Source organism: Nilaparvata lugens, chromosome X (genome assembly GCF_014356525.2).
Source record: "Nilaparvata lugens isolate BPH chromosome X, ASM1435652v1, whole genome shotgun sequence".
Lineage (NCBI taxonomy): Eukaryota > Metazoa > Arthropoda > Insecta > Hemiptera > Delphacidae > Nilaparvata > Nilaparvata lugens.
Window position 1 is genome coordinate 104,292,324 of NC_052518.1, and position 23,763 is coordinate 104,316,086.

Genomic DNA, 23,763 nt, shown 5'->3' on the forward strand with positions numbered 1-23,763 from the left:
AGTCAGCAATGTGACACTTTGCTTGGAAGGTCGTAGATAAAATTGTGCATATATGGTCTTTAACGCACTCCTGATAAGTTAAAGAAACGCATTCGCTCACTTATCTCTACATCTAACTCGTGCTTGAAAAACCCTTATCATAAAACTGTTGTACAAGGTGCGCCGAGAAACTTACTTATTTGAAAGGTTAATAAAAACAAAAGTACTGTAGAATATTGTTTCAATCTTTTATATGAGAATACAATGTCTAAATTGTTTTCCATGCGGTCTTGAAAATGACATCAGACCAATGGCGACCCCCATTGCGCATATACTGATAAAGTCGATTTTTGAAATTTCGTTGCAGTATATCAATCGGTATGTTGGCAAAGGTGTCGCGAATGTTGTTCTTGAGGTGTGCTATGGTCCGTGGTCGATCGACATAAACCAGGGATTTCAAATAACCCCATAAAAAAATCGCATTGAGGAAGCGCATGTGGAAATGAGCCTTGTCAAATGACCGCGTCTTCAGGCAGGTTGTCAATCAGCATATCACATGCATTTTGACGGGCAACAAAATCGCGTTTAGTCATTTCTTGAACAACAGCCAATTTATAGGGATGAAGTTGAAGGTATTTAATGGAAAATTCGTCGAACAGTGGAGTCAGAAATTGCCATATCAGCAGCGTGTTTGCAAGCCGCACAACTGACTGCCTCACTCTTTCCATATTTTCTGGAGTACTGTTGGTACGTTGAAGTACATTTCTGGGTTTAGCGACACTTGCACACACCTGAAATGAGTTAACCCACGACAGAATCCAATTATGGCCAGGAACGAGTCTGTGGGGATGAATTTCAAATCGAGCGCGGAAGATGATCGACCATTAGAAAAGAAGCTATCAACTGCGAAGGCCCGCTGCTCTCTAGACCGGAGCATGATGGCTATTTACTTGAGGGTGGATAAATTTGAAAATTTCTCCCTCCATATGCGCCCCCTCCTACCCCTCTACACGACTTATTCAACGCACGGGAATTTTTTCAAATAAGTAAGTTACTCTGACGCACTTTGTATAATCTACTGTTTAAATTCAATTCAATTCTGGTTACAGGTTCCCAGGTGCGATTATCCCTAATCGAAGAGCCAAACAATGTTGTAGTGACTGAAGGCAGCTCAAAAGTGCTGAATTGTGCTGCCGTATCTTCAGACGCCCGACAAACCCCAATCATAAAATGGAGGGTGAACAATGATCCTCTCACGTTTATTGGGGATTCTCACAGGTAAGAACTAGCAGATAACTCATGCTCTGCAAGGGACTGTTATAAACACAAATATTATTGAATTTAGTTTTACTGTTCCTTTGAAAGTGTTAACAACTGTAATAATCTACAATAGAAAAACGATTTGATCTTACGTAAAATTTGCATCACAAATTGAAAAAAATTGTTCTTAATATTGAAATAATTGGTTACAAAAATGAAAATAGGCCTCTAACCAACCTCGGTGAATTAAGAATCCTTATGCTAAATTTCAAGTTGATCAGTTCAGTAGTTCAGACGCGATAATGGTGTGTCAAACATATATATTTGGAATCCCATACATTATAAGCTTATTTCTCCTCTATTTATAGTATAGATATAGGAGAAGAAGATATCGATTGAATAATAATATCGAATGACCTGGCTGGCTCAGGTCTGGTGTCAGAGTTTTCAGGTCGCAACTGACCAATTTCAGGGCCTCTGACATGACCTAACGACTACTTTTTAGGCAGCCGGGACCGACGAATTAACGTGTCCATCCGAAACACGGGAGTGGCCCGAGATAAATATCTTGCCCTGGCCGGGATTTGAACCCGGGCCTCTGAATCATAAAGCTAGCATCTGGTCCACTCGACTACGGCCATTCCATAAGAAGATAGAAGATACAACCGTTGAATAAACTACAGTATTTTATCTACGACCACTCTCAAACAAAGTATAACAAACTGGAAGCTTGACGAATTGTATGTAAACTTGATGAACTTTGAAAACTTGACGTTCTTAAATCTTGGAGAATTGCAAATAGGCCTTAAACCAAGTCTTGAAAATTATTCAACCTTCTATTCTACAGCTACCGACCCATTTTTACCCTATTACCATAGGTTAGGAAACTATTGCTTTCCAAAAAAATTTAAGGTTCCCTAATTTCAAGTTTTCTATACGTTTCAAGGCCCCCTGAGTCCAAAAACATGATTTTTGTGTGTTGGTCTGTGTGTGTGTGTGTATGTGTGTATGTCTGTGAACACGATAACTCCATTCCAAAGTAACCGATTGACTTGAAATTTTGTACTTAAGGTCCTTTTACCATGAGGATCCGACAATAAGAAATTCAATAAAATTCAATTCAAGATGGCGGAAAAAATGGCGGATAATTACTAAAAAACCATGTTTTTCACGTTTTTCTCGAAAACGGCTCTAACGATTTTCTTCAAATTTATACCATGGATAGCTATTTATAAGCCCTATCAACTGGCATGAGTCTTATTTCTGGGAAAATCTCAGGAGCTCCGTAATATTCTTGAGAAAAATGGCGGATAATGACTAAAAAACCATGTTTTTCACGGTTTTCTCGAAAACGGCTCGAACGATTTTCTTCAAATTTATACCATGGATGGCTATTCATAAGCCCTATCAACTGACATGAGTCTCATTTCTGGGAAAATTGCAGGAGCTCCGTAATATTCTTGAGAAAAATGATAGTTACTAAAAAACCATGTTTTTCACGTTTTTCTCAAAAACGGCTCTAACGATTTTTTTCAAATTCATACCCTGTATAGTTATTTATCAGCTCTAACAACTGGCATCGCTATCTGCTTTGTCGAATGATAGACAAATAAATCAACACCAATGTTAATCAAATACCGCTAATCCTGGGAAACTAATGGGGGGTCCACCCCATCCTTGAGAAATGGACTTTGTAACCTCCTTCTCGTGCATGAGGTAGTTAGGTAGAGCAGTTTATAAAAAGAACACAGTCATAGTCAAGGTATTTCATCTGTAGAACAGTTGTTTTGACGACTTCTATAAAAATCATCGAATTTCACAATGTTCACAAAAGAAAAAGTATTCTGAAAACAATGATATATACACATATATAGTAGTCTGATCGTAGTTTCAAATATGTTGCCGCCAATCGTCATTATGTTATTCCCCTAAATTATTCTCGTTTGAGAATGAGGCTTACAGTTCAATGAGCAAGGAAAGTTATGTGAGTGTACCACACCAGATTTTTTCTAATGCAATCTTTCATCAATATAAATTTGGCAAAATGAATGATGTGATTAAACGTTTTCCGAATAGTTAATGAGTTGATGATTGGTCAATTATCTATGAATTAAACAACTAAGCAAGATGAATGCTTTAACCCTATAACCTCATTTTGGACAATTTATTGGTCCAAATTTTGGAAAACAATAAACATTTTGGGCTGGCGCCTGTATTTTTTTTCATTCCATTGTTGCGAATGTTGTGATACAATACATACATAAATATCTGTCTGCCAATAAATTAATTTTTTAGTTAATTATAACTGATATATTATAATTATTTGATGTGATTGATAAATTTAATATCAACAGTGATGAACTGGTTTTTACACCCAATAAATTATTTATTCACCAATTAATGAAGACTCACTAGTTAACATTGGTATCCTTGCTCTATCATTTGACAAAAAAGATAGCGCTATCCTTTTCTACTTCTGAAACGTTGCCAGATCGTTTTTCAACAACATAGAAATCAACGTGTTCTTTCAACAACGTAGAATTCAACATGTTTTTTGCTTCCAGTTATACTTTGTTTAAGAGTGGTCATAGATAATAAAATAAATATTCTTGATGAATAAAATATAATTGTTCATATTAAACAAGAATTAACAGTTGATATTGCCTAAGATATACCGGTATCCTCTATAGAAGGCAATGGCAAGGCAGAGAATCGGCAACACTCTCCTCCTATCTTTCTCAACTGTCTTTATAACGTGGACCTCACTATAGTATTAGATATTAGTCATGAAATAATTTAACGATGATTTATATTAAGACAACAGTGATTCATGCTTTGAAAATTAAAATCTTTAAAAATACGAGGTCTGTCTATAAAATAACCAGATTGTTGCAGAGTATGAGTCTACAATATAAAGATTATGATGAATGAGTATAGAATAGAGTGACTTTATTAGATGGCGTGGAGAGTATCATTAGTATAGTTTAGAGTTGGGAATCATACAGTTTAAAGAGAATGTTTTTTTGCTGCAAGTTAGGTAGATGAATATAATAATATAATATTTAATAATTCAAAAAATCTTTATTGACATCAACCACCACAAAAAAATAACTTTATAAATTTTCTACAGCAATGGTCTTCAGGCCGTCTGCCAAGGTAGATGAATATATCAAAGTTCCAAAGTGAAATCCACGTTTTAATGGCAGTGAAAAAGATACTATTTCTCGAGCTTTTGATTTCATAATTAGAGAATATAGAATATTTATAGAATTTCTATGCCGTGTCTTGTTTCAGGGAAAGTTTTAACAATTCATTAAAAGTTTGCAATTTCTGTCAACAGGCGACAGCTGAGTAATGGATCTCTACACCTCATGAAATTGTTCAGTGAGGATAATGAATACTCAGACGGTGTTGAACATTATCAGTGCGTAGCCAGTTTGGAAAATGTCGGATCCATTGTTAGTCATACAGCAAAAGTTTCACTCGCAAGTAAGTATTCATTTATTCATTTTATTTTTAGTCATTATAGAAATAACTATTACCCTCTTTGTACATCTATATAATAAGAGAGAGTAGGGTTGTGTTTGTTCGTGTGTTCGTATGTTTGCATCAAAACATGTCAACTTGTGGATTGCATACTGGAAAAACGGGAATGATTTAGATCTCCAAATTTTGCACATAGATTCTAAAAATATCAATCTCGTGCACCTGGAAGCCCAAATTTTAATTTTCCTTCTAGATTTTTCAGATTTAATGTTAAAATTTCATTAATGGTACATACGATTTCATAAAAAAATCACCAAATCATATGGTCGAAATTAAAAAAGGAACATCTGTTTCTATTATTGCTTTCCACCTGATACCACTTAAGCTCAATAATATTGTTTTGATAATTGATAAATATTTTCAATAATAATTATAATATTTTTATTATAAATATAATAATAATAGTATTGTTTTGATAATTAATGAATATTTTCATTTTCACAAACTCTGTATAATAATATGGTGAATGTGAAACAGCTGCATCAAAGAAATTATCTCAAAAACATCTGTTTAGAAAAAACATAGTTTAGAAACTTCGTTTTCCTGATGCAATGTTTAAGGTGCGTACATATTTACGCGCCGTGAACATGAGCAATTCACTCTTAATCAACTGATGCCAAGCTTTTTATATCTGTATCTTACCGTTTTTATAAAAAACAGATATAATCAGCTGATTGAAAGTGAATTGCTCATGTTCGCGGCGCGTATATCTGTACGTACCTTTAGGCCTACACGTGGCATGGATTATTAATTTTTGAGCTAGAACAGTTTTTTGAGACAAAGTGCTTAATAAACGTCTACAGTTTTATCAATGCTGTATCGGCAATATGGAAACAACGCATGCAGTTATGTCTTTGAATAAAGGTCTAATATGTCTTTGAATAAAGGTGTTGATATTTACATAAAAAAATTATTCTCTTCCATTTTTATTTAATTAAAATTTCAAAATTATTCGAGCCCTGTTAGAATGACTGACTCACTGTACAGTCATTCGATAATTTTAATATTGGAATGAGGGGTATTTTGGCAAGCTGAGCAAAAAATAAGGTCATATGCACCTTTTCGTTATATTTTCAAATAAAAAATGAGTTTTGTGGGTTGTTAAAACTCCCTCTGAGAGGGAAACTATTCAACTTATTCTACCTTTTACTAAAATAACAATGATCATCCATCCATCTATTATCTTCTCTACTATAATACACGTATACAGGTGTAAAGTATAGGAAAATTATGTTGGACGCATCATCACGTCTGAAGTACTGGACTGTTAAACTTGAAATTTTGCATATAGATTCTTGCTTAACCGAGGATGGTTATAAACCTATTTTTAATTCTTCAAGATTTGATTACATCAAGTTTTCAATTATTTGTCATGCTTTCAGTTGTTGTAAGGAAGCAGCAGAACATTTCTCTTAAAAGGGAAATTAGAAGATAGGTATTAGATTGGGGATCCTTTCCGAATGATAAAAACAGGTTTTCCGTCGCACCCAAATTTTTTCCGACATTTTGGAACCACCATTTTGAATACAACTTCTTTTTTTAATTGAAAGGTGATACATGATTCCGATACAGGATTTCCAGAGAAACGGTATGGTGAAAACCGCACATCGATATCTCAAACCTTTCAAAATTTATTATCATTCATTTCCTTGATTATAGTATAGAAGATGATAGATAGGTGAATGATACATCCATCTATCTATTATCTTCTATACTATAATAAAGGAAAAACTGACTTGAACACGTATACACGTGTAGAGGATAGGAAAATTATGTTTGACGCATCATCACGTCTGAACTACTGGACTGATTTACTTGAAATGCTGCTTATAAATTCTTAATCAACCGAGGATTCTTATAGGCCTATTTTCATTAATTCTTCTATATTTCATTACGTCAAGTTTTAAAATGGACCCTTGCGAAGCATGGGTTACCTGCTAGTTTCTATATAAACAAGTTTCGATCACTCATGCCATTTTCAAGTATCAAAATGAAAACACATGAACCTTGGAGAACTTGTAGGATCTATAGTTTCCCTCTTACTTTCCTTGCCCTATTACCATAGGTAAGGAAAGTATTGCTTTCCAAAAAAAATTAAGGTACCCTGATTTCAAGTTTTCTATACGTTTCAAGTCCCCCTGAGTCCAAAAACATGATTTTTGGGTGTTGGTCTGTGTGTGTGTATGTGTGTGTGTGTGTGTATGTGTGTATGTCTGTGAACACGATAACTCCATTCCTAATCAACCGATTGACTTGAAATTTTAAACTTAAGGTCCTTATACCATGAGGATCCGACAATAAGAAATTCAATAAAATTCAATTCAAGATGGCGGAAAAAATGGCGGATAATTACTAAAAAACCATGTTTTTCACGTTTTTCTCGAAAACGGCTCTAACGATTTTCTTCAAATTCATACCATGGATAGCTATTTATAAGCCCTATCAACTGGCATGAGTCTCATTTCTGAGAAAATTTCAGGAGCTCTGTAATATTCTTAAGAAAAATGGCGGATAATGACTAAAAAACCATGTTTTTCACGGTTTTCTCGAAAACGGCTCTAACGATTTTCTTCAAATTTATATCATAGATAGCTATCTATAAGCCCTATCAACTGGCATGAGTCTCATTTCTGGAAAAATTGCAGGAGCTCCATAATATTCTTGAGAAAAATGGCGGATAATTACTAAAAAACCATGTTTTTCACGATTTTCTCAAAAATAACTCGACCGATTTTTTTCAAATTCATCCCCTGTATAGTTATTTATCATCTCTATCAACTGGCATGAGTCTTCTTTTTGGGAAACTAATGGGGGGTCCACCCCATCCTTGAGAAATAAACTTAGTAACCTCCTTCTCATGCATGAGGTAGGTAGGTAGCGCAGTTCATAAAAAGAACACATAGTTGAGTTATTTCATCTGTAGAACAGCTGTTTCGACGACTTTAAAAAATTGACGACTAAAAAAATCATCGAATTTCACAGTTTACACAAAGGAAAAAGTACTCTGAAAACAATTATACATACACATATTATACAGAAGTCTGATCGTAGTTTCAAATATGAGCAAGGAAAGTTGTGTGAGTGTACCACACCAGATTTTTAATTTTCTATTCTTATAATAAACCTTCTTATAATAGAGTAGTATTCACATCAAACTCGGCATCTCTGCAGAGTCTGTGGCCGGCTTAAGCAATGCAGGTATTCACATCGCACTCTGCGTATATGCCAGCCGACGTTTTCAAGAAAACTCTGGGAGCGATTTTCTCCAGGTATCCGAGCAGACGTTTTCGATAAAGTTCTCTCATCAAAAACCTAAATCGCGTAAAAATATTCTAATTTCAGATTCGGATTCAGCGCTTTAAATTAATAATTTGGCTCGCGTTTGTTTGAAAAAATAAAAAATGAGGAATCGGCAGAGATCTTGAAGAAACGCCTTCTAAACATTACTACAACTGAGAACAGAGCGAAAAGCTCTGTCGGCCCACAGATGGTTTTTGATGTGAATACAAACTCTGCGGACGCTCAGATATCTGTGCTCTGTTGCTCTGCCACTCTGCAGATCAAAATAGTTTGGTGTGAATAGACCTTACTCAATAAAATATTGTCTGAGTTGAGTTGAAAACTTCACTGAAAACGATTCATTTATTGATAACTATTAAACTTCTTATTTATTTATAATTGCAGTTATTCACCTTGAAGTTCTTGAAGCATTTCCAATTTTTCTTTTTAATTTTCGATTCTTGAAATAAACAACTCTTTTACTCCATAAAATACTGTCTTGAGTTGAATAAAAGTAGAAATCCAAGTACAATTTTTAAAATTATTTAGTCACAAATGTTTCGGCTGTATGATATTTATTTTCCAATCACTTGATAATGGCATCATTTTTAGCCGAAACATTTTGTGATTAAATAATTTTAAAAAGGGTTTTTAGAATTCTATTTATATTTATATTCAAGAGTAGCCCTAAAGAAAAAAAGGCAATTTGATGACTGTCTGAGTTATGTCGGAGTTGAAAACTTCATTGAAACTATTATTTCATGGAGTGAAGATCTATCTGTCTATGCATTTATAGAGCGCAAAATGTAGCTTAAAAATTGAGAGAAAAAAATGTTTGTCGAAGACGCCTGTTTGAGATGCTCAAGGGGTAAACAAGGTGGCTTACCATACCAGTTTCAGTCTGGAATGTGTTTATCTGTTCTAACTTGAATACTACGGGAATGTCTTCATCCTTCTCTTGTTTCACGACACTGTTTTATTTTCGTTGAATGTTACAAAAGTGTTTTTCCACTTTAGTATGGACATGCAGTATGTTAAATCGTCATTTTGAGAGCTATCTATTCATTTTGAATTGCATTTATTTACCTTGAAGTACTTGGAGGATTTCCAGTCTCTCTTGAATTTTCTATACTTTAATTAACCCTCTCACTTCGTGAAATATGATTGTTTGAGTTAATTATCACTATAGTGAGCTCTACGTTATGAAGTCAATGGAGAAAGATAGGAGAATAAGGTTGCCTTCCATAGAGTAAAAATAATATTATATTATAATATTGTTTATTTGCTGCCTCAATGAATTGAAAACTGATATTCACCTTATAATATTAACGGAGACCTGGTTGACTGCAGATATGCCGTTCATTTTCAACATTCCTGCATATACGGCAATAAATAAGTACACTAAACAGAATAAATGTGATGGATTATGCATGTACTTAGAAGATTGTATAAGATTCAATGAAGTTTCACTCGATATTACTGATGCCAATGTAGTTAGTGCTGACTTAAGAATTGATGATTTTATTGTGAAGGTGATTGGGGTTTATAGATCACCAAGTAATCAAAATATTGATAATTTTCTTAATAGTCTGAGTAATGAAATCAGTAAAATTCCTAATGGAATAAATGTTTGTGTGGCGGGAGACATGAATATACACATTCAACTAGTGTTCCTGTTCAAGATTATCTGCATATTTTCAATAGTAATGGCTATAAGTCTTACATAACTGGTGATACCAGAGTAACAACCACAACAAATTCTTGCATTGACCACATTTTTTATAAAAATTCAGGCAACCATTCTATGTCCATTAAAGGAGCTATATTTAGGACAACCATAACTGACCACTACGCGGTTGTACTGAACTTGGTGAAGGTTCCTATCAATAAGGATAATAGAAACGTATTGATAAACACATCAACTAGAACCAACTATCATGCACTATTGGAACGCATAAGGAATGAAGATTGGGAAGAAATCTATACCGTGAATGGAAGCATTGACACTATTATGGATAAATTTGTCGATCGTTTGACCAGTCTCATCAATCAATGCAAGAAGGTAAAAGAGATACCTAACAGACTTCGTCCCCTGAAGCCCTGGATATCTGAAGGCATCATAAGATCAATAATCACGCGAGACAAAATGCATTCTAGACTCAGAAGAGATCCTAATAACAATATCTTAAAGAATGAATATAAGGCTTATCGTAATGGTTTGAATAAGATCATAAATCATGCAAAGGAAGTCTACTATAAAGGGAAAATTGAAAATTGTAATAACAACAGCATGAAGTTGTGGAAGTGCATAAACGAAGTTATAGGTGAGGACAGTATCAAGGACAAGAGTACTGAACTTGATGCTCACTCCCTCAACAATTATTTCACAAATGTGGGTAAATTACAAGCTCAAACTATCAATATCCCTTATAATACTGGTGATCGATTTCCTGCAATACAGATCGATAACACGTTTTTTATGAGACCAACGTGCCCAGTTGAAGTTGAGGCAACTATTAAAAATCTAAAGAACAACTGCAGTCCTGGTATTGATAGTCTAGGTAATATTACGCTGAAGAAAATAGCCAATTTTATATCTCAACCTCTCGCTTTCATTTTTAATAGATGCTTTGAGGAGGGATATTTTCCCGAGCACCTCAAATCAGCCAAAATAAAACCTCTATTCAAACAAGGTGACCCGACTAATCCCTTTAATTATAGACCGATTAGTCTTATCAGCAACCTTGCTATAATAATGGAGAAACTAATAAAGTCAAGAGTTGTTTCTTTCTTGAATCTTAACAAAATAATCAACAAGAACCAATTCGGTTTCCAAGATGGTAAAAGTACATCTGATGCTCTAATAAAATTCATCAATACTTTATCTGATAAAATAAACTCCAATAAGAAAACTATTGCGGCCTTCCTGGATATACGCAAAGCTTTTGATACAATACCTCATAATACTTTGTTCAATAAACTGGAGTCCTATGGTTTCAGAGGAGTCTCACTTAATATTGTTCAAAAGCTATCTGAGTAATAGAACCCAGTCCCTAACCATAAATGATCAATCTAGTGTAACTAACTTAACTTCTTTTGGTCTTCCTCAAGGTACTGTACTTTCTCCCATCCTTTTCATACTCTATGTAAATGACTTTTTAAATTTAAGACTTCTAAACTCAACTGTGATATCCTTTGCAGATGATACTGCAGCTATTTTTCACGGTAATTCATGGAATGAAGTTCATACCATAGCTGAAAATAATATGCTTTTAATTAAGAAGTGGTTAGATAAGAATACCTTAAGTTTAAATATTGAAAAAACTAATTACATAACTTTCTCTGCAAATAGAGTAGGGCAGCCTAACGAGAATCAAGATTTGAGAGACTCCATTCTCAGTGCAATTTAAACTTATGGGTAATTGTGATTGTCCCACCATTAAAAAAGTCAATAATACTAAGTACTTGGGAATCATAATTGATGAAAACCTTAAATGGGATGTTCATATTAAATACATATGTAGAAAAATTAGATATTTATCTTTTAAATTTTACCAAGTTAACAGTTAACAGAATTCTTAATAAGAACCACCTGAAAATGATGTATCATGCTCTAGTCAAGTCAATTCTGCAGTATGGCATAGTTGTTTAGGGAGGTTGTTTCAACTGTCATATTGCTGAATTATTTGTAGCACAAAAACTGATAATTAAAACTATATTAAGCAAACCCAAGCTCTATCCAACGGATATGGTTTTTAGTGATTTTGAGGTCATGACTATACGTCAATTATACATAAAAACCGTAATTGAGTACTTAATAAAATATAGATCCGATTTTCCTCTCACAATAAACTCTACACTTAATTATTATAATCTAAGGACCACTGCTAACAAATATGTAACCTATAACACTAATATTGAATGTATAAGGAGGCAGTTAATTTACATAGGTACTAAAATAATAAACCTCATTCCAAATCACTTTCTCATGGACAATAAGATCAGCGGAAAAATTAAACTGGATATTAAAAACTGGACATACAGTAATTTCTTCTTCCATTTAGATATATGACTCGAGATTTCTGCTCCAGCATTGTTTTTCTTTAGTTTTTTCATTTTTCAGTGGACTCGCTTACCTTTATTTTGAGTACCTATTCCTCTGTTTTCTTCCTTCCTCCCATTTCTCCCTTCCCTTTTCCCTCATTACTTCTCTTCTCTTCTTTGCCTGCCTATTACATGGGAAACCATAGTTGGCTAGGTATCTTCCTCTCTTTTTTTCTCTTCTCCAACACACCCAACCACAAACCCCGTGGTTTTTTATATTTGTAACATTTTATTGTGTTTTATTTGTTTCGTAATTCTTTGTAATTTTGTTTTGTGTGTTTTTAATAAATTGAAAAAATAATAATAAATCAAAGCTAAAAATGATTATTTATTAGAGTATAGCTGAAGGGATATCAACTGTTCATTCTTATTTGAAATAATCAATCATATTTCATCCGTCAAGAATTATATTTTTCAATTTATAAATAATGAATTTCAATATTCATAGTAGCACATAACCTTTATTTGGACAATTTATTTTATAAAATTGGGATGAAAAGAAGTTTTGGACTGTAGTCTGTTTCTTTGTCCTTAAGCTGATTGTAAATGATGAATAAATGAAAATCTATTAAATATTTTGTCAATTAATTATATTTTTAAACTGTTGGAAAAGTATCTGTCAACAATTCAGAGTTAGAGAATGATAGCGCTATCTGCTTTGTCGAATGATAGACAGAGATAGCAACAACTATGTTAATCAAATACTGCCATTATAGAGTTGATTTCATTTTTACTGAATGTTACATTTAAGTTTAATGCTATACACACACGATTTTTATTTTATTACTGACAAGCATTAGCCTATATAGATTATCTTGAAGTTAATTTATTTTTTGTTGTACAATTGGAATGAATAACTGAGAAAACTGTGAAAGTGACTGATAACCAAGCTACACTTGGACTGTAGTATGAATTAGAACTTGAACCGTTTTGGGCTTAAGCCTGTGGTACTGGCTTGTGTGAGTCTGAATATATAAATAAATATTCACTTTTTCAGGGGTGCCGAAATTCATCAAACAGCCAACCGATATACGTGTCTTTCAAGGGCAAACTGCTCACTTCAACTGCCTTGTAGAATCTAACTCGGAAGTAACTAGGGTATGGCTGAAAGATCAAAGACCACTGAGGTGGGATGAAACACGAATGTTTATTCTCCCGTCAGGTAAATAAGCTCTCGTTCACTTTTATTTGCTCAAAATATTTTATCAGCTTTGTGAATGCGCATTTATGTTTCCTCAATCGATTAATTCAATTTGCAGAAATTATTTCGTGAAAAGATTCTGTTGATTCAACTTTCAGTGAGATAAATATTCCATCTCTGAATGTCTGTAGGTTGAAATCAAACGGAAATATTTCCAATATATTATCTGCACAACAAGTTATAGAATTTCAATGACGTATTTTTAAGTCCTTCTATTTTGAAATGAGTCATCAATTTATTGCTTTATTTATCTTGAAATGAATCATCAATTTATTGTTTTATTAATCTCTTTTCATTAATCTTCAAATCAGTCATTACTTCATATTGCTTAATTAATTTCTACATTCTATTCCTTTATTAATTTCTCCATCCATCGCTTTATTAATATTCCCATTCCATCAAAAAATATAATGAATGGAAACAATAACTTACATCTTCCTTAATTGATCCTTAATTTTATTGTATTGGCTTTTAAGAAAATTAAAATTGACTAAGGGCCGTATGCAGATGCTTGGTTTAAACTTCTTGTAGCCCATTAATGGTTTAAACTTGAGGGCCGTTTGCACAGTCTAAGTTTAAGCTAAAGCTTAAACCAAATCTGGATTTTTTTTGGTTTAAACTAAAATTCCGTTTGCACAGTATCAGTTTAAACTCTGTGTTGAGTTTAAACACTTGGAAAGTTTAAACCTCCAAAGCAAGAGGTTTAAACCAAATAATTTGGATTAACTTGACTTCTGTAAATATTTGATGGGGAAACACCTGATAGTAAATTATTTTTCGACGGTTGTTTTTAATGCTTCTGTAGACGATAATTATTAATTTAGATTATAGTGAATCATTATTTGAATGTAAGAATAATTATAATGGAGGAATTGATAGAAGTTTTTAATGCGATTGATAAAGATGACTGCGAAGAAATTTAAAACTGAGAAAAATTGGGCAAAAACAAATTATTTAGATCTCTGGAATGATAGAGAATTTTCTTGACGGTTTTCCTTGAGTAAAGCAACTGCCAATCCAGTATTTGATTAAAATCAACCACTTGATAGAAAATAAGACAATTTTTAACAGTGGTCTTTGATTAGGAAACATATTTTTAATAACACATAACTGAGATATTTTGCTTTCGAGAGATTTCTAATAAACGACGAAGACCGTAGTAGATTTAAGCGTAACAAAACCGCTTTTTTAAAAACATTCTAAAATATATTTTTTGGTGCCTACTAAATATGAGTTTGTATCCAATAGTAATATACCTTTTCTTCATTTTTTGATCGCTTTTTACTTTTATTACCGTACAGCTTACAGCTCTGTGGATTTTGAACAAGGAAATAGTAGCTACATAACCTCAATTTACTGGTGGAGTATTTTACCAAATATGTTGGAGCGTTTGGCGTACTATGCGAGCTGTATCAAGCAGAACAGACTTCTGCATTTTCCCTACCAGAGTTTCTGAGACATCAATAGCCTTACAGCTCTCCACTGTTGAATTAAGAACCAGACCATTCACAGATATTACGATTGGATTATTCTAACATTATTGAGCCCATACATATCTTTGAGCTCAAATGCTAGCTCTTGATACTTCCTCAATTTCTCACCTCTTGCTCTTTGACAATTTTCATCTGCTGGTATGGCTACATCAATTATCAAGGCTTCTTTTTGATTCATGTTCAACATTAGGATGTCAGGCTTGTCAGGCTTGTTAAAAATTATTTTTTATTATTATTATCATTATTATTATTATTATTATTATTATTATTATTATTATTATTATTATTATTATTATTATTATTATTATTATTATTATTATTATTATAGTGAGGTCCACGTTAGTGGTTTCCACGGCAGTGGAGAAAGATAGGAGAACAACGTTGCAGATCCTTTGTCTTGTCAATGCCTTCTAAAGACTGTACCTCATGCAGGTTTATTGATGTCATATTAACTGTTTATTCTCGTTTAAAATGATCAATAATATTTTATTAAGCAAGAAATTATATTTTTCAATAATTTCATTAATTAAGATGAAATATTTTGTTAATTAATTATTAATTCTACATTGTTAAAAGACGATCTGGCAACAGAGCAAAGCGAGAAAAAGATAGCGCTATCCGCTTTGTTGAATGATAGACAAGGATAGAAATACGATTGCTAATCAAACACTGCCATTATAACGTGGACCTCTCTATAGGACCAAGTTTATTATTAGCAAATTTTGTAGTATGTGTATTATAATTATCATGTATTTGTAAATAAACTCGCCTGGTTGCAATTTATTGGCAATCAGAGAAATTATTATTATTACAATCCACAAAATAGTGAAGAATACTTTGCTTTTATTTTGAAAATCATAGTAGATAGTCAACAAAACGAATCAAGACTGTTAATTCTTCAATATTGAAGACTTTATAAAAATGTAGTGAGATCCAATATCTAAACTGTTAGCAATTCTCATCAATACTGTAACATCAGTGCTTCCATTCCAGCCAATGATAACAGTTCAACAGAAAGTTTTCAAGATCTTGGAAAATAATCTTATTTGTAAACATTCTTTCCTCATCCATTAACTATAAATCTCAATTAAAAAAAAAATGAGATGACATTCAACTATTGAGTTTCATTTGCATTTGCATTTTAGGGTAAACTATACTTCTGACGATATATTAAAAGTGTTCTATGTGCCCTCCTTTTGAGGCTCGGACGACATCTAGACGGTAGCCTAATAATTCATCCCAGACTGTTCGCAAGATGTCTTCTTCAACAAGAAGACATAGAACATCAAGTTCTAAGGGAGGAACAACGTTAAAGATTATGTTTATGTTCAATTGATATTGAGGAGCTAAAAACCATGATAACTGATGCAGTAGCTACTGTCCGAGACGACATTTTGCGAACAGTCTGGAATGAATTTGGCTACTGTCTAGATGTCGTCCGAGCCTCAAAACGAGGGCACAGAACACTTTTAATACATCATCATAAATTTTATATTCCTGTGAGTAATTTGATGTAAAATTGGTTTTTATAATAAAACCATTCTAAAAAATAAATATAACTGTTTAAAATTTGGTCATTCTTTTTGAAACACCCGGTATTCCAACTTTAAATACTACAGTAGAAATGTCATTCAATTCATGTAAAATGTAGTTTCCGTTCCTTCCAAAGATAAATAACGATTATTTTTTGTCACAGGTTCATTAGAAATTGACGAAGTCAGAAGTCAGGATAGAGGAATTTATCAATGTAATGTATCAAACTTGGCTGGAAGACGACTTAGTGATAAAGCCATTTTATCTGTTGAAGATGACGACTTAGGTAAGATTCAGTTTTCAAATTGATTGGATTCAACAATCAAATTCATATTTTTTGTTTCATTTCCTTAAAATATACAACATGATATTAAATAAAATAAAAATATGATGTGATATCAAATTCTGGCAATGAAGAATTGAATTGAAAATAATAAAAACGAACATTTACTTTGGAAAATTGAAAAATTGTATTTAATAGTATATTTTCCACCTAGAGCAGAAAATGAGATTTTTCCGGCTCGAAATCGGTTTTCATATAAATCGGTTTATATATATATATATATATATATATATATATATATATATATATATATATATATATATAATATATATATATATATATATATATATATATATATATATATATATATAGTTGTTTACTAAGCACTTCCGAAAGCAGAAGTGGAAGGTGATAGCTCTAGCAAATCTGAGGTAATCTGAATATCAGGAAATTGTCCAAGTATTTTTATTTTTTATTCTGATTTGTCTAAATAACCTAAAAGATTATGTTCAATTATGTGGGAGGTTGAGTTTATACTTTTTTATTCTTTCAAATGACAATAAGATGATATTATTATAAATGTTTTAATTATTGAATAATGAACGCAAATAATGAAAAGTTTTTTGATCACCTTTCTTAGTTCCATGTTAGCGGCTGGAATGGTTACTCTTTCCGGCCTAGGCCGGAAAGAAACCTGTTCTGACGTCAGACGAGAGTCGTCTGCAAACAATGTCTTTCAGATCTACGTAGGGACTGGAAAACAGCAGCTTTCTATGCAGTGTGGCGAAAAAATATTTGAGTACCTTATTCCATAAAACTTACAGGTTCTGTATTACAGGTAAATTCCCTGTATTATTTGACGTCATTTCATGAAACTTCCCTCTGTTATTAGTCAAGATTACAGTTCTGTGTTCCTTAGAATTTTATTACAACTGCAAAACGATTTACAGGTGATTCATCTGTATTACAGGAACATGTAAGAAGAGTTTACAGTAATTTGTTTTATAAAGAGTGTGTCATGTATTACAGGACCTGTAAATTTGATAACATTTTATTATTGAATCATTACCTAACCATTGAATTAATAGAAGGATTAAAGAATTATTGTTTGAAGCACCATAAAAGTTCCAGAATGCTGCAATTCTGCACGAATGATTTTTTTAAATGACGCCACTTTGCATTGGGATAGCATTGTTTACTATGAATTATTACTATTCATTGTTTTATGTGTTGTTTAAATAATCTAATAGATGCAATTATTATTCTATTTTAGAATGGTTTCAATTCTAAAAATGATTATTCTCTATAATTAAAGTGTGTTGCTTTTTCTTACAGAATTATCAATAAATTCGATGACAGTTTTTATTGCGAAACCACGAGATACTATAGCAGTTGTAGGCAGTACAGTAACTCTAGATTGTGCAGCAAATGGGAATCCGCAGCCATTATTTGTTTGGTTGAAAAATGGCGTGAGCTTAGACATGGCGTGAGTATCATTCAAACTCAATTTCATTCTAATTATTCTCCTAAATTCTTCTAAAAATTGAGAATTTCCTCTAGCAATCTGCTAACAGCTATTCTATTCTACAGTGCGTTCATTAAGTCGCGCACATCTAAATAAACCTGTCTGTAAAAAGTTGGGGTTTTATATCCGTTTTGTGGGTACCGCAAGATAGCATTATTATTTATAGATATGTACGAATTCTATTTGAATTCCACTACAGAATAAACAATGCTTTAAATTCAGAAACTATTCATTTTTCTGTGACTTCTAATCTTGAGTTCATAACGTCTAGAACTGTACTATTTATTTATGGTATTACTTTGAATAATCTTATACACATGTCCGTATATAAACATGTTTATGAGATCACTTCTGATCTGCTAAGGCTTCCCAGGTCATATACCACTTGTTTCCAGAAATCGTTTGTATTTCTAGGTCCGACATTTTTCAATAATTTACCTTTTGAGGCAAAGAGAATATATAATAGGAAAGTGTTCAAATATTACATTCTTAAATGGCTTAGAAATATCTTGCCTGATTGTTTAGAACACATGTTTTTTATTCTTTCTTAGTTTTCGACATAATAATTATTATAGTTGTTGAAAATCATATCAAAAAATAATTAAGTCCAAACTGGAAATGTATGAGAGGTGAGTGAATGTGTGAGTGTGTGTTTTCATTTTTTTCTTGCCCAAAAAATTTTTTTTTCTTCTTTCTGATTTTATTCAATTATATTATAAGCACTCCTGCTTGCACGCGTTAAGCATCATATGCTTACAGCAAGCTAGAAATATTCTGTTTCAAAAAAGCTTTGTTTTTTTTCATAATACATCTTACACGTAGAAAGCCTTATTACATAAATTATATTTAATACAATTTCTTCAGTGCACTTTGTATTTTATTTCCATTTTTGATGTTTGATGTATTTGAAATTTTGTATGTATTTGATTTTTGAATCAGAATAAAACAATTTGAATTTTTGAGATCAAGACAAACCTTTATCTCAATCAAATTTCCTCCATAATATAAAACATGTGTAAAGCCATCTAATGTGTACTGGGTTACAACTGGTCTGCCGTATTATTTTGTGTATGATGATGTAAGCATGACGTTTTGCCAAGAGCAAGCAATGTTCCATCTTGAACAGTATTTTACCAATGTTCAAACGCATCCTGATATGGGTTATCTCGAAGGGTTGAAAATAAGCCTTCTACTCTGAATTAACTGAAAATTAACATTCAAGTGCAATACCTTAGAGGCTTGTCGACACGCGCGCAGCTATAAGCAGGCAGCTCGAGACGCGTCGTTACAGCCGTCACATAACCTCTAAATTCATTACATTCGATGATTTATTGGATTTTTATGTTGTATGAACGTTATGGCGGCAGATAAATTAGAAGTGTTGGATTCATATCTAATGAATCATCCAATCTAATAGATTTATAGGTTATGTGCTCTAGCCGTGACGGCTGTAACCGCGCGTCTCGAGACGCCTGACCTCGCATCTTGACACGCCTGCTTATAGCCGCGCGTCTCGAGACGCCTGACCTCGCATCTTGACACACCTGCTTATAGCCGCGCGTCTCGAGACGCCTGACCTCGCATCTTGACACGCCTGCTTATAGCCGCGCGTCTCGAGACGCCTGACCTCGCATCTTGACAAGCCTGCTTATAGCCGCGCGTCTCGAGACGCCTGACCTCGCATCTTGACACGCCTGCTTATAGCCGCGCGTCTTGAGACGCCTGACCTCGCATCTTGACACGCCTGCTTATAGCCGCGCGTCTCGAGACGCCTCTAAGAAATATTCCTTAACAGAGGAGATTAGCAATAGTCGTTCAGGGGTAACAAGTTTATAAAACAGGGATAACAGTATTAGTTCATAAAATATCAACAAGTGTGGTAGAACAAATTTTCGCGTGTATTAATGAACAAGGCTATTATTTTCAACGTTTTGAACTAATAAATGTTATAGAATTTAATATTCTTCTTCTTCTTCTTCTTTGGCTGTGCCTTATCCCATTTAAATGGGGTCGGCATTCCTTTCTCTTAGTTTGTCTCTCCACAAAGCCCTATCCAATGCTTCCTCTCTCCTCCAACCACTCTCCCGCAAGTCAGCCTCTACAGCTGCAGTCCTCAGAGTATCAGCCTATTACCCACCAGCCTCTGAAGGAACAGACAGGTTTATTTGGATGTGCGCGACTTAATGAACGCACTGTGTTTTATCTTGGAATTCTAAAACACTCTAACCCTACCATGGCTAACCCGGTTCATTTGTTTTAAACCGCTTTTAAATTTCAAAGTCTCTTGTTTCAAAGTTTTTAATGCCTAACGATTAGTTCATTATAAACTCATGCTTTTCTTGAATAAATTTCAATTTCTACAGCATTTTATAATCACAGCTTGCCAATTGAACAAAAGTCTGAAATGCAAATGCTCATGTTCAATGCGGTGCTGCGAGCTGTTCACCGGAATTATTTAATTTACCACCGGAAATTATTTACTAAAACATTTTCTTTTCTTTAATAAAATATTATTCTATTTTCTTTATCCAATCAATTATAATTTTAATAATTATAATAAAATTTTATTTATATTTGTAAAATTTTATTTATATTTGTAACATTTTATTTGTTTTGTAATTCTTTGTTATTTTGTTTTTTCTTGTTTTGTGTGTTTAATAAATTGAACTGAAATTGAATTAAAGCAAATAAATGTGTGATTCTAGTGATCTGGACAGCCGATTTAGACGGGTTGGCACCGGCAGTCTTCAGATTTCCAGTGTCGAGGAAAGCGATACTGGGAGCTATCAATGCAGAGCCGGTAACAAAGAAGACTCCGTCGATGCCTTTGCTTCTCTTCGCGTACAAGGTAATTATCTAAAAAATAGATAAATTATTTTGGAGTGATCCGTGGTCTAGTGGATAGAGTGCTCGCGTAGCAGCCTAAAGATCCCCGGTTCACAAACCCGCTCATCACCAAACGTTTTTGAACAGTTCATTCCCGTGTTATCGGATGGGCACGTTAAACTGTCGGTCCCGGCTGAAGTATGACGCTCGTGAGGCCCGCCTTACCACATTTGTAGTGAATACAGTAGAACTCCAACCATCCGAATTAATGGGGACCGGGACCCATTCGGATAATCAAATATTCTGATAATCGGAGTTTTTTTTTTAAATTGGCATTGGGGAGAAAAAAGCTACGTTTTGATATTGCACTATTTTTTTATTGAATTAAATGAAAGAAACATGATATTTTCACGTGTTTTAAATATAAATAAAATGTACTTATGTACAAGGGAAGGACAATAGTGAGCGAACGCGCAAACACTGGCATCGCGGTGGGAAGAATAATAGCGCACTTGAACTTTTTTGGACATATTTTTTTCTGAAAGTGATTCGGATAATCGGCGATTCGGACAGTCGGAGTTCGGATAATTGGAGTTCCACTGTACAATTATACTCCGTTCAAATTAACTTTTGACTTGGGATGCACATGCGCAGTAGAGAAGGCATACAGCGGCAGGGATACAACGGCTGCTATGTTGCCGTTGTGTTCTGGCCAGCGTTCTCTAATTTCCAGTGAGTATTTAATCGCTCATGTTAAACTTAGGAAGTTTCCTCTCTTCAATCACTGACTCGACTGACTCTATTCGACAAATTGACAACTGCGCTTCCACCTATGACTCAATCCATCACTGCAATTGGCTGATCTCCCTCCATTTCTCTGCGCCGCAAATTCCTCCAAGTCTGAAGAAGATTTTGCACGGAGTATAAATACATTTTGTATTTCTCAATAAATAGGACAAATTTGCTGTTGAATGACGCTTTCCGGACATTTTCGTTGATAACAATTCGATTGATGAATTTTTTCATTTTTGAAATTTATTTTTCAATAGAGAATAGAGAGAAGATATCAAGCAGGCATTTGAGTGAGTTGGGTAACATTAGCGACCTTTGCTGCCTTTTGTCAAGCTTGTTATGTCACGAGAGACGCGTGTCTGCTCTACACAGGTGACTTAGTTTTCATATTGCTTTAGTAGGCAAATGAATGGGAAACCTCATTCAGAAGCAAAGTTGCTAGTTGCGTATTGTTGGTTGCTTGTTGCGAGCAGATTATGACCACACATGCAAACCAACTTCATTCACAAATGAAATAACAGTTGATGCATTTGTACAGGGGTCTCCAACATTTTTTATTCAAGGGCCACATTGTTAATTCTTGGGAGGCTTGGAGGGCCAATAACAAGGATGTACGTGGAAATTGACTTGTGGGGACTCACACGACAGGGGATTTGAAGGGTGTAAAATTATTACATTTCCATTTAAATAATATGAAGAGTTTCAAGTAGGTTTATTTAAAAAAAAAAACAGGAAGAAACAAACCGATTCATTCCATTTCAATACAAAATCCAATTTATTGAGTGTAAAAAAGTCATAAGTAAACTTGACAATGCATGAATTTAGCAAGTTAAACAAAATGATAATAACTTTTCTACTAGTAATAAGACAACTTGACAAATCACGAATTTACAGAAAGTTACCAAGCTAAAAGAGAATACTTATTTTTAGTGAGAAGATTGCATTTCTTTTCCATTTAGAATGTCCGCCCATTTAGGATCAAACTTTGTGGTTACGATCATTAAAATTGTTTTCAAATGTTCATCTGACAAGGAAGATCTGTATCTGGTTTTAACAAACTTCATTTTTGAATATGTCTGCTAACACTTGAAGGTAGATCCAAAAAGAGAAAACATAGCTTGAGCATGGTTTTTTATGTTTTTAGAGTATTTTTCTGGGAGAGACATGTACAGTCCGTGCAGACCATTTGCTAATATCTCGCGATGGTTGATTGCTGCTTGTTTACAGCTAATTTTACACTTATTAATAAATGGAGTGGCTAGTAAGAGAAGAGTACTGAACTCACAGTTTTTGTCAAAAATGTGTATAAATATATATTTTTTTAAATCTGTAGCAATAACTCTCGGCGGGCCGGACAAAATCTATCCGCGGGCCGTGGGTTGGAGAGCCCTGCATTTGTAGGTGAGAAAAATTCTCATGTAGTCGTGCACTAAAATTGCTCAAGTGTTCGAGCCGCCTTAAATATCAGTTGAATTTTGGATTTGAAATACTTTTGAAATGATCAGAAACAAAATACTTGTCCAAAAGATAACCACCCAAAAATAAGATCCAAAAATGTCAATTCATTTTGAACAAAATAGGCTACTTTACACGCAATTAATAAAAAAACATTCGAGGAAGATTACTATGATTTAAGGGTTTCAAATTTATTGTTTTATCTACAACTACTTTGTTCCATTCTTTAATTTTTGATCTTTATTTTTACAGTGCCTCCAAGTTTCATTCGGAAACCAGCTGATAGGACAGCTAGAGAAAAAGATGATATTGAACTAGATTGCCAAGTTTATGGTATACCAGAGCCCAAGGTGCAGTGGTTGAAGAATGGGGAAGTACTGAATGTAAACACGGACTACATGCAACTCGTTAAAGGGTAAGTTGTTCTTCAAGTTCATATAAAGTAAGGACCAGTTGCACGTTAAATATGGGCATTAACGCCGATTAA

The 23,763-nt window shown here is 33.6% G+C and overlaps 1 protein-coding gene across 11 annotated transcripts in view; it reads left to right on the forward strand.

Moving 5' to 3' along the window:
- Positions 1-23,763, forward strand: part of LOC111048178 (neogenin) — a 267,521-nt gene that overhangs the window by 40,927 nt on the left and 202,831 nt on the right. For all 11 annotated transcript variants that reach the window (XM_039442940.1, XM_039442944.1, XM_039442937.1 and 8 more), the window contains exons 2-8: positions 1,089-1,257; positions 4,580-4,728; positions 13,166-13,330; positions 16,559-16,681; positions 18,014-18,164; positions 20,909-21,051; positions 23,529-23,691. In XM_039442940.1, the coding sequence (XP_039298874.1) occupies positions 1,089-1,257; positions 4,580-4,728; positions 13,166-13,330; positions 16,559-16,681; positions 18,014-18,164; positions 20,909-21,051; positions 23,529-23,691 (1,063 nt within the window). The remainder of the gene's footprint in view (positions 1-1,088; positions 1,258-4,579; positions 4,729-13,165; positions 13,331-16,558; positions 16,682-18,013; positions 18,165-20,908; positions 21,052-23,528; positions 23,692-23,763) is intronic.